The 14,408-nt window shown below is 41.5% G+C and overlaps 1 protein-coding gene across 2 annotated transcripts in view; it reads right to left on the minus strand.

Annotated features, from left to right (window-relative positions):
* Nucleotides 1-14,408, minus strand: part of LOC110074448 (unconventional myosin-Ia) — an 81,770-nt gene that overhangs the window by 41,410 nt on the left and 25,952 nt on the right. For both annotated transcript variants that reach the window (XM_072991140.2, XM_072991141.2), the window contains 8 exons: nt 13,084-13,182; nt 11,559-11,662; nt 10,495-10,630; nt 6,907-7,025; nt 5,630-5,716; nt 5,291-5,356; nt 4,843-4,947; nt 41-103 (listed from right to left, as the gene is read on the minus strand). In XM_072991140.2, coding sequence (XP_072847241.2) covers nt 41-103; nt 4,843-4,947; nt 5,291-5,356; nt 5,630-5,716; nt 6,907-7,025; nt 10,495-10,630; nt 11,559-11,662; nt 13,084-13,182 — 779 coding nt within the window. The remainder of the gene's footprint in view (nt 1-40; nt 104-4,842; nt 4,948-5,290; nt 5,357-5,629; nt 5,717-6,906; nt 7,026-10,494; nt 10,631-11,558; nt 11,663-13,083; nt 13,183-14,408) is intronic.

A 14,408-nucleotide genomic window follows, 5' to 3' on the forward strand; every position in this document is an offset into this window, starting at 1 on the left:
TGCTTCCACTTTACCCACCCTCCTTTTCAACACAACTTACGTCTTCTATCAGGTTACAGATGATGCTGTTATCAAAAAATTCCACAGGAGTCCAAGTAATGCCCTAAGGGAGATAAAGGACATGGCATCAGCAACAGAGCGGGAGATTATTATTTGGCTTTCCTTACATCACTCTGAAATGCTCTCCTGCTGCCTTCGCAACATCTAGCACAGTCTGTAGTGCAGCGAAGGCCAGAACTCAAGGCCAAGATCCAAGGCCCTCAAGAGGCCAAGGAACTCCAAAGAACTACACAAAGAGTGGCACATGGGGCTGGCCTCAACCTCTGGGTTAATTTGGATATTTCCATGTGTATTATCTTATAAAATGCCTGTCACTGGCAAGCAAGCTGGTGACCACAGCCTACTTACTGGCAAGTTACAGGCAAGAATGGTGACCAACTATGTGTGTGCGGTTACTGATGCTCACTTTCTTATTTTTGCTTTCAGAACAGTATCACCCTTTTTACAATGCTTGTTCTCCAACAAATAAATGCATTTCACATCAGGGCTACAGAAACAAAATCCATTTAATTCCTATATCTGAGTTCAGCGTGCAAAATTCAAGTGAGAGAGGAACTAGTTAAGACACAGCCCTGGAGTGATGCTTTTTTTTTCTGTACTGCACCTGGATACTTTTCACCATCTGATCTGAAATCATTGTTGTAATTCACATGATAATTTCAGGAAAGTGCACTGCAAGTTTCTACACAGCAGAGAATCAAATTATTTTCCTTTTCTTTCTTTATTGTGAATAACTTTGTTTCTTTTCCGTCTTGTTGTAGCTGTTTATTGTATAATAACTTGATTTATATATATATATATATGTATGTATATATATGTATGTATGTATATATGTATATATGTATATGTATATGTATATGTATATGTATATGTATATGTATATATACGTATATATATATGTATATATGTATATACGTATGTATGTATATATATATATGTATGTATGTATGTATGTATGTATGTATGTATGTATGTATGTATGTATGTATGTATGTATGTATGTATTCATGTATTTTATGATGTAAGCCGCCTAGAGTTGTCGTAATTGACTAGATAGGCGGGATATAAATAAATAAATAAATAAATAAATAAATAAATAAATAAATAAATAAATAAATAAATAAATAAATAAATAAATAAATAAATTTCTCCCTACAGTATCTCATAACTTCTTCTGCTATTATCCCCACTCTATCCCCCATAAGCCCCTTCCATTTTCTTTTAGCCTATGAAGTGACATAACATTAAATCCACAAGACACAGCCATTTTTGATTTACTGTTGCTTCACTCATCCAATGGAATGCTAAGATAGTAAAAATTTAAGAAAAACTTTTTTGAAAAAGTAATTCCAACCTTAGGGTCATGAACTTGAAGGAAGTAATGCTAAACCATCACAGCCTATTCCACTGAGGATGTCATTCTCAGTGTGCTCAAGACAGGCCTCACAACTGCCCCCAGTACAGGTGATCAGATAAGCCAGATGCAAGATAAAATGATGCAAGTGGAAACTTGTTGCCTGAGCAAAATAACCCAAAAACACATGGAAAAAAGAGCAGGTCTACTTGCTATTTGATTTACATTGTGTAGTTAAGAGAGAGGGGGAAAAAACATTTAAATTGACGGTTACAACACCAGCACTAACAATTGGACCAGTAGGCATGCAGTTGTATCCTTGGTTTGAAATACAAAACACACACATTTAAAAACCAGGAGAAAAAACATTTTGGCTTTGTCTGTATGCTGTAAGGTTAAAGGAATACGGAAGCAGTTTTGAACTTGAATGGTGGCTGAAGCAGGAGAAGTGAATGCTACTTGCAAGCTTCACAACCAACGTGCGTACGCCCTCGGTTATCTAAGGAGCACTTCAGTAAGATTTCCGCACTTCAGCCATAAAATTACCTACCGTAGCTGCACGACTGACATCACTAGCCACACAGAAATGCCGGGAAATAAGCAATACAAGCCAAATGCTAGTTTGTCATGCTAGACATGACCTGGACCCCACCCAGCTTAAAAGAAGGACACAGGCTGAAGAGACAAAAGTCTGGATAGAAGCTCCCCCCCCCCCGTGTTCTAAGCTGTATGGAAAGACTCCTTGGCACAAAGTGCTTTCCTTAAGGGGAAGCAGCTTCTTTGGGTGGGGGGAAGCTCTTCCTCCCAAGGCAACCAATGACCCAAACTCTTCCCCCGCCTACAGCTGGATGGTGGGTGGGGCTCCAGGAGCCTAGCTATAGAAATCTTCAATTTGTTGCTGAGTCTTGAATTATGCATAACCTTTGGCCCGGATGATTATAGCCTTTGACATTTCCTGCTGATTTGCAGCAGATACCAGTCTGGTTTAACATTTTAGATTGTTGCTAAACTCTTGCTTTGGATCTCCCTAGATTTGTTTTCACCTTGGTTAAGTTTCTGGTTCTTTGATCTTGCTGCATTGCCTTGTGTCTGATCTGGGAGTTCTCTGGCCTTGTTCTTCAACTGACCAAGACTGACTTGCTGGACCAGCCCAATGCAGAATACTAAAAAGCAAGCTGTTGTTTCTGATCCTGGAGGACCATATAATCATCATGGCTAGTAGCGATAGACAACCTTATTTTCTTGTAAGGAAGCAAAGGACTTATCCATTGATTCTATGTAACAAGGGTCTCCTTTGAACAAGTATATCACAGAAGTGAGTACACCCCCTCACGTTTCATAAATATTTTAGTATATCTTTTCATGTGACAACACTAAAGAAAATGACACTTGGCTACAAGGTAAAGCAGTGAGTATACAGCTTGTATAACAGTGTAAATGTGCTATCCCTTCAAAATATTGCAACACACAGCCATTAATGTCTAAACTGCTGACAACAAAAGTGAGTACACCCCTAAGTCACAATGTCCAAAATTGGGCACAAAATGTCAATATTTTGTGTGGCCACCATTATTTTCCAGCACTGCCTTAACTCTCTTGGGTATAGAGTTCACCGGAGCTTAACAGGTTGCGACTGGAGTCCTCTTCCACTCCTCCATGACGACATCACAGAGATGGTGGACGACATCACAGAGCACCTCCCACCATCATGCTTGACTGTAGGCACAACACACTTGTCTTTGTACTCCTCACCTGGTTGCCACCATACACACTTGACACCATCTGAACCAAATAAGTTTATCTTGGTCTCACCGGACCACAGGACATAGTTCCAGAAATCCATATCCTTAGTCTGTTTGTCTGTAGCAAACCGTATGTGGGCTTTCTTGTGCATCATCTTTAGAAGAGGCTTCCTTCTGGGATGACAGCCCTGGAGACCAATTTGATGCAGTGTGCGGCCTATGGTCTGAGCACTGACAGGCTGACCCCCACCCCCACTCCTCCAACCTCAGCAGCAATGCTGGCAGCACTCATACGTCTATTTCCCAAAGCCATGGATATAATGCTGAGTACAGGCACTCAACTTCTTTGGTCGACCATGGTGAGGCCTGTTCTGAGTGGAACCTTCCCTGTTAAACTGCTGTATGGTCTTGGCCACTGTGCTGCAGCTCAGTTTCAGGGTTTCGGCAATCTTCTTATAGCCTAGGCCACCTTTATATAGAGCAACAATGTTTTTTTTCAGATCCTCACATACAGTGGTGCCTCACTTAGCGATGTTAATTTGTGCAGAAAAAATCGCTGCTAAGTGGTAACATCACTAAGCGAAAATAAAAAGCCCATAGAAACGCATTAAAATGCAATTAATGCATTCTTATGGGCTTAAAACTCACCTTTAAGTGAAGATCCTCCATAGGGCCGCCATTTTTGGTACCTCTAAAGTAAGCAATCCGTGCATGAAGACAGCCGGCGGCCATTTTGTTTACCCGGCAGCCATTTTGAAACCGCCAATCAGCTGGCCAAAAATGGGGGCTTTGCGATGATCACTTCCCTGCGATCATCGCAAAGCGACATTTCCCCATAGGGAACATCGCAAAGCAATCGCTTTTGTGATAGCAAAAACAGCGTCGCTAAGCGATTTCATCGCTGTACGGAGCGATCGCTATGCGAGGCACCACTGTAGTTTAGTACCATGAGGTGCCATGTGGAACTTCCAGTGACCAGTCTGAGAGAGTGAGATCAATAACCCGTGCTCCCCCTTCACACCTGAGACTTGTGACACTAATGGGTCTCATGATACCAGGGAGGTAAAACAGCTACTTCGGCTCAATTTACTTTCGATTGACGATTATTTCATTCTATAGCGATTTTGCTGGAACAGATTATCCTTGTCAAGCGAGGCACCACTGTTTTTTGAGAGGTTTGTACCATTACTCATATCACTAATGCCATATTTTCCAGGACTCATGTCATGCCATGGTTGCATTATTGTATAGAAAATATATGTACAATAGGACCCCTGTATCTGCGGGGGATCAATTCCAAGCCTGTCCCAGGATGCTGAAAAAGGGAAATTATTACAAACACTGTAATAATCATGAATGGTCTTTGTCTCTCTCTAGTGGCCACATCTGGTAACTTCATGGTTCAAAATATTTTGGGGATTTTTCTTTTAATATTTTTAATATTTTAATATTTTCAGATTGTGGATACTGATACCAAGCACAAAGGGGTCGCACTGTACTGTTTCTGTCTGTATTGTCTTTAAAAAGGCATCTATCATTTCTGCCCTGGCTTTGTGATGGCACATTTGGTGTTATTCACAGCTGCCCATTTGCAGTTATTTGTATTTGCACTGGTTCTCTGTTAACCTTTTTGGTATGGTTTATTACAAAATGTCAGACCTAGCTCCGAGGAAAAAAACAATCTACCTCCCGAATGTATTCTTCTTGCTCCTCCTTGAGGGTCAGCAGGATGAATATCTGCTGGAGTTTCTCATTACAATAATTGATAATGAACTGCTCAAAGCTGTTGTTCTGCAAAGAAGAATAAGCCAAAGACAAACGATAAAGCAAAATATGGAAAACAAAATCAAACAAGGGAATGTGTGGTTAAAGGGTGAGCAGTGATATATGGCTCTTCCAATTTCTGGACTTCAGGACCCAGTATCCCTTCCCAGAGGCCATCTGAATGGGGCTAATAAGTGTCGGTCTGAATGGCTCCAGTTTCCCCACTTCAGATATGTGAGAGATGTAGCAACTTTTCCAGTCCTGACACTCTCCTCTGATCTTTCCCCAGCATTAACTCCACATCTACCACTCAAAGTCTTTATCAAACTCCTACTTGAATAATAAATTCCCAGCCATATCTACCACTCACCTGAAAAATCTCAAAGCCATAAATATCCAGAACACCCATCACTTTCTTACGCTCAGTGGTTGTCACCTAAGAAAAGAAAGAGCTGGTGATTATCCGTTTCAGTGGATCAGGCTACCCTGAAAGCATTCATATGTCCCAATTTTCCCAGTCATTTAACTTGGAACAGCTACTATCCCCTTTATTCACCTCTCATTAAGCATAGCAGAAACAAAACACAGACCTTCTTGAATAATTCTAGCAGAACACCTATCAGACGTTGTCTTTATTCATGCAAAGGCAGTCTAAAGGGAGCTGCAGGATACGTCTAATCAGATAAATGCAGCTACCACACACACTCACCTTGATGCTCTCATTGATCCTGTTAACGAGCCAGTTAAATAGCCGATTATAAATGTTTTTTCCTAGGGCATCTCGGGCATAGTAACCCTAGGATCCAAAACGGAAAAAGTCAGACCATGAAGTACAGCTAGTTCAGAAAGATAAGGATGCTACATTTTATTGGTTACATTACACTGAGGCAGCCACACTGAGTGAAGTAGGACCCACATATCTGTGAGGGTTGGTTCCAAGCCCCCCCCACAGATGCTGAAAACCGCAGATAATAGCAAATGCTATATATATAGAATAGCAAAAGAAAAGATTTCAGAAATACATATTTTCACCATGCATTATCAAAACTGCCTACTAGAGCCAGAGACCATACTATGTACTCTTCAGCAACAAGTAAATACAACAAAAATATTTATATCTAGGCTTTTTTTCTTTTAATATTTCCAGACCACAGATAAGTGAAGCCACAGATACCAATCCCACAGATATGGGGGGGTCCTACTGTACTGTAAAGCAGTCAAGATTTACTTTCCCCCCCCCCTTACTTCCAAATAAGCACATAGCATTCTGGTTCATTATCTGAACTAGAAAAGGTCCACACATGGGTCAGAGAGATTTGAACTTCAGCCCCCTTCAGACAGATTTTCCCTTTACTGTAGTTATCTGATCACACTAGGAGGGAGTAAGAAACTATATATTTAGGAAACAGTAGCAGCTGAGTTAAAAGAATTCACATCTCCATTCTCATAGGAGAACAATTAGGTTTTCATTCACTTTCACTTTAAGGAATTTCCAAGGAAAGGAATTCAATTAAGAAAGTGCCAACCGAAAAAAAGGGCTTTACTGTTTTGTTCCACTGGGCTGACACTTTGGGGTTGCTACCGTTTATACTATAGCATTTTGTTTACATGAGTACTTCTGTGTTTGCAGTGGACTGCTACTACAGGCGAGCTCCAGCATGGAACCAAATATGCATGACAGAAGTGGCTTGAACTGTGGTGACCATATCAAACAGAAGACAGGGCTCCTGTGCCTTTAATAGTTGTGTATGGAAAAGGGAACTTGTATGGAAGTTGCACCTGCTCCCTCTTCTCCTTAACTATTAAAGGTACATGAGACTGCCTTTTTTTTTCATGTGATCACCATAACTAGGAGCTAGCATGAGCCTAGGACACTGAAGGGGTCGAGTCTCTTGCAAACTAAATTTTATTTCTCCTGGAACGCAAGCTACTGAATGGGGACCACCAACATATCAGGGTCATGTACACATAGGAACCCATACTTACTTGTGAGATATTCAGGGATGTCACCACCTTCTCCTGACGGGCCTCCACCGTGCGAAAGCACAAGGCTTGCTCTAGCACAGATTCATCCAGCTGGATCAGCTGGCAGATTTCCTGCACCACTGCCAATGAGGAAAGGGAAGGGAAGGGAAGGCAAAAACAGATCTCCTGTTCATGTTTTATAATGATAGTGGCCACATATAGGAAGTCAAAAAGACTCTGAGGACCAAGGATTTACAAGAGGAGAAGGCAACTGGTTTGGCGGAAGATGCATCTGGCAACCATCAGTTTGTGGATTGTATGGCATGGACCTGGTGGGAGCTGATGCCAGACAGCTCATGGACCGACAGCAGATGTACGCAGGGCTATCCTACACAGCCTTCTTCCTCGCAATCTGTTATAGGCACATTCATGGAGGAGAGGTAGAATGTGGGAAAGAGAGCATTAATCCAGCCTATGTGCCCTCCTCTCTGCCAGTGCTTTCCCGAAATATATTGCTACCCAAAGCAAGGTCCAAGATGATTCCTCATCTGATACTATGTTCAATAGCTGACCCAAAGGGCAATTGAACGCCCTTTTATGATAGGGCACCACGGCATCAGAGGGTAGTGGGCCAGCTTAAGGGGAACAGAGCAGGCGATGTGGTGTATACAGCTCTCTCCTCCAACACGTCGCTATATTTTGCTACCCCTCACTATCTGCTGACCCAGGCCTTGACGGCAGACTCTTATGTCAGGATTTGAAATTTTGTAGGTGTGAAATGTTGGAGAAATGCAAGGGGGTTTATAAAAAGCAGCTCTGAGAACAGAAATGTGTTTAAAATTACAATATAGAATAGTTTACTATAGTAAAGTCAAACAAGCCAGCTCTTCAGCCTTCAAGATCACAGATATATAAACCTTTTTGGTAGCTGAATGTTGTTCATATAAAAAGGCATTTATGTGTCCTATAGTACACCCTACTGTGATTGTAATACTATGATCTTGAAATAGTCTAGAATCCTGGAAAGACAGCCAAGATAAAGGAGCAAAGGATGTCAGGAGGACACCATTAAAGGAGTGAAAACTCTGCTGGGGTGCAGGTAAGAATTTTCATTTCTGCGTGTATGATTTCATATTTGCTAATGCTCTAATATAAGATATTTTTCATAGATGTGACTTAAATGAGAGTTAAACTCCCACAGCTTAGAAAATAAGTCTTTGTAATATGTTCTAATTTTAGTCTTATGTATTTTATAACACTTTGAGCTACAAATATATTATTCTACCTTTAAGCATCTTATTAATTTCATTAGAGCAATTATTATTAATTTCATTAGAGCAATTTTTATTGGCAGATGCTACTATTGAAATTATTATTGTTTTTGAATTGTGGTGCTGGAGGAGACTCTTGAGAGTCCCTTGGACTGCAAAGAGATCAAACCTATCCATTTTGAAGGAAATCAACCCTGAGTGCTCACTGGAAGGACAGATCCTGAAGTTGAGGTTCCAGTACTTTGGCCATCTCATGAGAAGAGAAGACTCCCTGGAAAAGACGCTGATGTTTGGAAAGTGTGAAGGCAAGAGGAGAAGGGGATGACAGAGGATGAGATGGTTGGACAGTGTCACTGAAGTGATCAACATGAATTTGACCCAACTCCGGGAGGCAGTGGAAGATAGGAGGGCCTGGTGTGCTCTGGTCCATGGGGTCACGAACAGTCAGACATGACTTAACGACTAAACAAACAAAAAATATTGGAAACATAAATGGGGGCTGGCCAATAATCTTAATTGTGACTGTGGGTATGTCCCGCAAACGTGACATCCCAATGTGATGGAATGCCCTCTTAGAAGGTTCCCTGGCTCCCTGCAAGAACTTCATCCTCTTGAGGGCACTGCTGCTCAGTGGTTCAACGATTTAGATATCCAGCCATAGGCTTAGTTGCTCTAGCAACTGCTCATAATTTATTTCACTAATTATTTATTATTGTATTGCATGTTTTTAAAAACTTGTAGAATTTACTCTTTTAATGTTTTACATTATATATATATATATATATTATATTGTCTTTGAAAAGTCCTATACAATGCTGTGTTCTACTATGCCATATGAAATAAATAAATTAAGAAAATAAATTCTACCTTTAAGCATGCTATTATAGCAGTTATTGATATTTTTATTTAGTCCAGTTAGTTTTTATATTTTTATACTGTTGTATTATGTTTTGGATATGTTTTTGAATGTCTGTTTTTCAAATACAGTCATATATTCATTTATATGTGCTTGCATATACCTGTTCAACAAAAAGGAAAAAAGGAGAGACCTTTTGGACATTCAACGTCATCCATCTTGCCAATGGCAAACAAATTAGAAGGATATTCAGAAGAATCTTTTGTCCCCTTATGTTTAAAACAATCCATCCTCCCCTTTAAGAACTGGCCCACATCTTTCTGGCAGAAGGCAAGGACATGCAATATTTTTGGGATGATTCCTTGAGATGCAAAATAGTTCTTTGTTCTGCCTTTGCAGATAAGTACCAAGAGTTCAAATAGATAAGGACCTGAAGGTAAGGACCTCTTAAGCACCAGTCAGATAGCACTAAATTTCACAGTAAGGACAGGCCGTAAGCTGGATTCTCTCAAGCCCACCAAATATCTGTTTAACAATGCATGGGGAACACAGGACGAGGAAGACAGTATGTGAAAGGCATGGTCCCCACAACTGCGCTCCCCACAAACCATCAAACAGCCAGCTGGTAGTCCCTTACATTTGGAGGTAGCAAAGAGGGGTGCGTGAACAGTTTGAGTGCTTGCAATGGGCTGCCAAGATTGGCGGCTGGTTGCCACATTCCCTTTACATGATGGAGAAGAGCCACTCCCTTCCCTCTTCTACCCTGCAGACTTCCAACTCATTTGTATCTCTCAGGGTCCACACACAGGGAGTGAGGTTTTATACATGGATTAGCTAGGCCGTTGGGTCCTTATCAGATGTTCTGGAGTACAGCTCCCATGAAACCAGGTCATGATGATGGTGGTTGCTGTCTAGCACAGGTGGAAAGTACCCGCTTGTTGTGGAGAAAGATAAGGAGGAGGAGGAAGAGAAGAAAGAAATATCCCCCCCCCCGATGTAAAGGCAATTTGCTCCTCTGAAGGTGTGGGAGAGGAAAGAGAAAAAGTCTTCTCCCACATTTTTTCTGACAAAACAGAGCCTGTCATGTGAGGGGCAGCATGGCCATGTCTACTTCTCTGTTCTTCTTCCACCTCAGAGTCTGCAGCTTCTAAGTTATAAGGGCACAGAAACTTGCACTGTGATGACATCAACTTGTTAACAGAAGAGTACAAAGGAGGTGTGCATTTGTAGCTTTCAACAGAAGCTGATTATCTTAACAACATCAGACCTAGGAAAAGTGATTGCAGGGTACTTCCACCTCTCTCTCTCTCTCTGTCTCTGTCTCTCTCTCTCTCTCTCTCTCTGTCTCTCTCTCTCTCTCTCTCTCTCTCACTCACTCACCATCTATAACCATGCACAAAACGCCATGGAAGTCAGAATATCATGCCAATGAGAAATAGCCTGCAGGTGGCTGCACAGCAACTGGAAACACCAGATTCTGACCTTTGTCATCTTGAATTCCACACGACTCGGCCCCACCGGCCTGAAACTGCACATTGCCTAGTTTGAGGACAACAGCCGTCACCTCCAGCACTGCCGTCACTTCCTCTGCGGAGAAGCCAATGGCCTGCATGGCAATCTTGGTCAAAACAGAATGAGGGGAGAGTGCTAAAAATGGTGAAGCCGCTTAGTGCACTTCTTCAAACCAAGCAAGGCTCCATATGTATGAGAGCGCTGGGTTCAGAGACAAAATCCAACAACACTTGGTATGTGGTGAGAAGGATCTAGGTAACACGAGATACAAATTTGGGTAGTACAGTGGATCTGTTAAAAGATACTACATTGTATTCCCAACCTCCTGCAAAAGGGCTTGTGTCTAGGGCACTTCTGGCCAGCCAAGTATACCCTCTAGGGAATGGGCCATTTGTGGATTTTAGAGGGGGTTGGACCACAAATCCCAGAATTCTCCAATTATCCACCTTTTCTCCAATGTTTCCTGGGGGTGGCAGGGTGTGTGTGTTTTTTTTACCCCCAGGAAGGCACCCCTTGAAGAACCACCCTCCAGGAAATATTGTGACAAGCAATGGCCTAGAAGAGGCCTCAGCCTTTCTCCGGGTGGGTGAAATGAAGGTTTCTGCGGGTGTGTGTTTGTGGGCTGGAACTAAGGGCATTCCGGGATTTGGAGTCCCAAAAAAGAAAACGGGACATCTCACATACTGTCTTCCAAGAGTCGGACATTCCATTCCCTCCCACTCCCAACTTTTTTGCTGAATCCCACCCACTTTTGCCTAACAGTCAAAGTGCACTCCATGACCACTGACGATGCTCAGTCCTCTTTGGCCTGCATTTAAGCTGCTGATCTTCTGTTTTCTTTCAAGGTTTCATGTACTTCTGTAAAATCGGGGGTGGGTGGGCGTTTCTCCGAAATGAGCACAGGCTTTCCAACTGGAGCTGGTTAGTGTCAGCGTTGAAAAGTTCTGAGTCTGCTGATGGTAAACACAGGCAACCTTTCGCCTCTCACAGAGCGATGCAACTCACATCCCAGACCCAGCACAGCACAGACCTACCTGAAGGGCCTTGAAGTTGGCTGCATCATCCACGCCTTGAAGGTTTGGCGCCTCCCTGTTGAGGTAGTAGTAATGGCTACAGTCTCGCTGTAGCTTCAGGTGTCCTGATGGAAAAAAGGAAGGATGGTCATGGCTGCTTCCTGAGTTCCATCCCCCTCTCTTTTTTTATAGACGTTCCTTTGCATCAGGGATATTCTGGTGGTGTCCCCATTTTCAGGTCTTCCCCTCCCCTGCCAAAAGGAAATGCCCCAACGCCATATTCCCTGAGCCAGCCCTGTCATGAGGCAGACAAATGGCAGCTTTTGGAGGGAGAGTGAAGGGGAAGCAGCAACAGCAACAGCAGCAACCTCCTCCTGGCTGCTCTTCATGACTGGACTGGGCTCCCTGAGGTAGCCTGCTGCCTTAAGTGGGCCAGGGGACACTATCTAATGGCTCCATAAGACAGACCAGTGAGAGTCTGCATGCATAGAAAAGGGCTGCGGTCGTCTCCTTTGCTTCAGGCAGCAAACATCTTGAGCCAGCCCTGCCCACTTCTCCTGTGTTCAGATCTCTGGTCTAAAACATAACCTTTTACTTACTGCCATTGCATGTTTTGGACAGTAATTTTTAAAAAAAAAATGTATCTTCATTAAATTTAAAAGCAAATTGATATTTTGCTGAATTTATAACACAACTCTGTTCACATCTATTCACAAATAAGGCCCACTAAATTCAGTGGGCTTGCTCCCAGGAAAGTGGGCATAAAACTCCAACCGTAAGGTGACTTGTAACGTGTTAAATAATGAAAGTTTGTGTGTGTTTTTCTAAGTACACCGTGAACAATGTCCTATTGATTAGTCTCAGCTAGAGAGCAAACCCATTGAACTTATCACTGAATTGTATGTGAACAGTTCTGTAAATCCCATTCGGTCAATGGGTCTACACTGGTTGGGATCAGCTATACTATAGGATTTGAATAGAGGCTAGCCAGCCAGTATTTCTTCACCTTGATAAATATGTAAAAAGGGGAAATTTTCAGTAGGGTTGGTTGTCATGCCAGCTGCAGCTGCTGAAATTCCCTCTTCTATACAGAGCCATAACTAAAGTGGAGTGACGGGCTCTGTCCTTCAGCACCAAAATTTAGAGGCAACCAATATAGAGAGGTGAACCTACCATTGAGAATTAGAAAAATAAATGACAGTAACTTCCAGCCCTATTATTTTTCCTCTCCCCATTTTTTTATTGAAAGCATAAACTTTATCTTAGAAAGGTACCTAATCAATAGTTTTAGCTACATTTTGGACCCAATGCTCTGCAAGCTATTTTAACCCTCATGATCTCACTGTCGCCCATCACCCTTGGCTAATCACACTTCAATGTGTTGCTAGGACACGAAAGTCCTAAAATGACTATATCACTGCTAGATCCATTCTGCATTTCCCTTCCTTTAAAATGCCTCTTCTGGGTTCCTCTCCATCTCCTTGGGTTCCCCATCCTAATTCTAATCCCAAAACAGTGGAAGAGATCCTATATATGAAGAACATACTGAGCTGCTGGTCAGAACCCCCAGACAGCATTTGATAGAAGATGTGGAAATTTCTCTCCCCCTTCACATGATGCACCACCCGGGATTTCTCTAGTAGATCTGAAAGCAAAGCAGACAACAATAGGATTAGGCGGGGAGCATGACAGAAGGAAGAAACAAAAGATGCAAGGTTGGGAGAGTCACAAGCCAAGATTAGGTTGCTCTGTGTAACTGAAAAAGCTGCCTGTTGTTGGTAAGTACTTTTCTTCTGCCAAGCCAGAGAAGGTTGAGACTCTCAAGTTCACATTTATGTTTAAGCAGTCCCTTCTGTTGGTTGTTGTGGGTTTTTTGGGCTCTTTGGCCGTGTTCTGAAGGTTGTTCTTCCTAATGTTTCACCAGTCTTCAGAGGACAGGAGTCAGAATGCTGTCTGTGCTCTGTTGCAGTTTGCTGGATAGTTGAGTATTTATAGCTGTGGGAACAAACTGCAACAGATATAGATATAGATATAGATATAGATATAGATAGATAGATAGATAGATAGATAGATAGATAGATAGATAGATAGATAGATAGATAGATAGATAGATAGATAGATAGATAGATAGATAGATAGATAGATAGATAGATAGATAGATAGATAGATAGATAGATAGATCTTGTTTGTTTAATACTCTGAGATCAATTACAGTTGACATCTATCCCCATTAAGAGTTAATTCCAGTGTGAGATCAGATAACCATATCAATCATATCAAAGTCCATCTAGGTATCAAGGTATAAAGTATTTCATTGTTTACATGTGCTCTCTCCCTTCACAGAATGCAAATAAGCAACTGTTCCACTTATATGGTGAAGTAATTCTTTCTCTAGATATTCCTGTCATATTTAATTTCTCAGGTAGAAATTGATTCTAGGCAAAATCAGCTTGCCTATTTGCACAGGCTTTATTCATCTAATTGCTTCTATGTTCCATATGTATAAAAGTAAAATAAAAACATGTAATCCTTGAAAAGTAACAAGCATATTTTCTTTGTCTATATAACAATTCAAAACATCTTGCAACTATAAAAGGTTGTAGGTATCAATGATTAAATCATATTAATGTCATCCAGAATTCTTAAAACTATAGAAAGTTGCAAAGAGAAATACATTTAAAATACTGTATATAAAACTTAAGTTGCAGGTAATATGCAAGTCATGTTTCAATCATGTTTCAAAATATAGAAAGGTTCAAAAATCATGTAGCTCTTATAGTTACAGGCAAAGACTTCAATCATGTTATAATCATGCTTCAAAATTCAGGAACCTAAAAGGTACAATAAAAATATCCAGGAGAATGATTACAT

Source organism: Pogona vitticeps, chromosome 2, assembly GCF_051106095.1.
Source record: "Pogona vitticeps strain Pit_001003342236 chromosome 2, PviZW2.1, whole genome shotgun sequence".
Taxonomy (NCBI): Eukaryota; Metazoa; Chordata; class Lepidosauria; order Squamata; family Agamidae; genus Pogona; species Pogona vitticeps.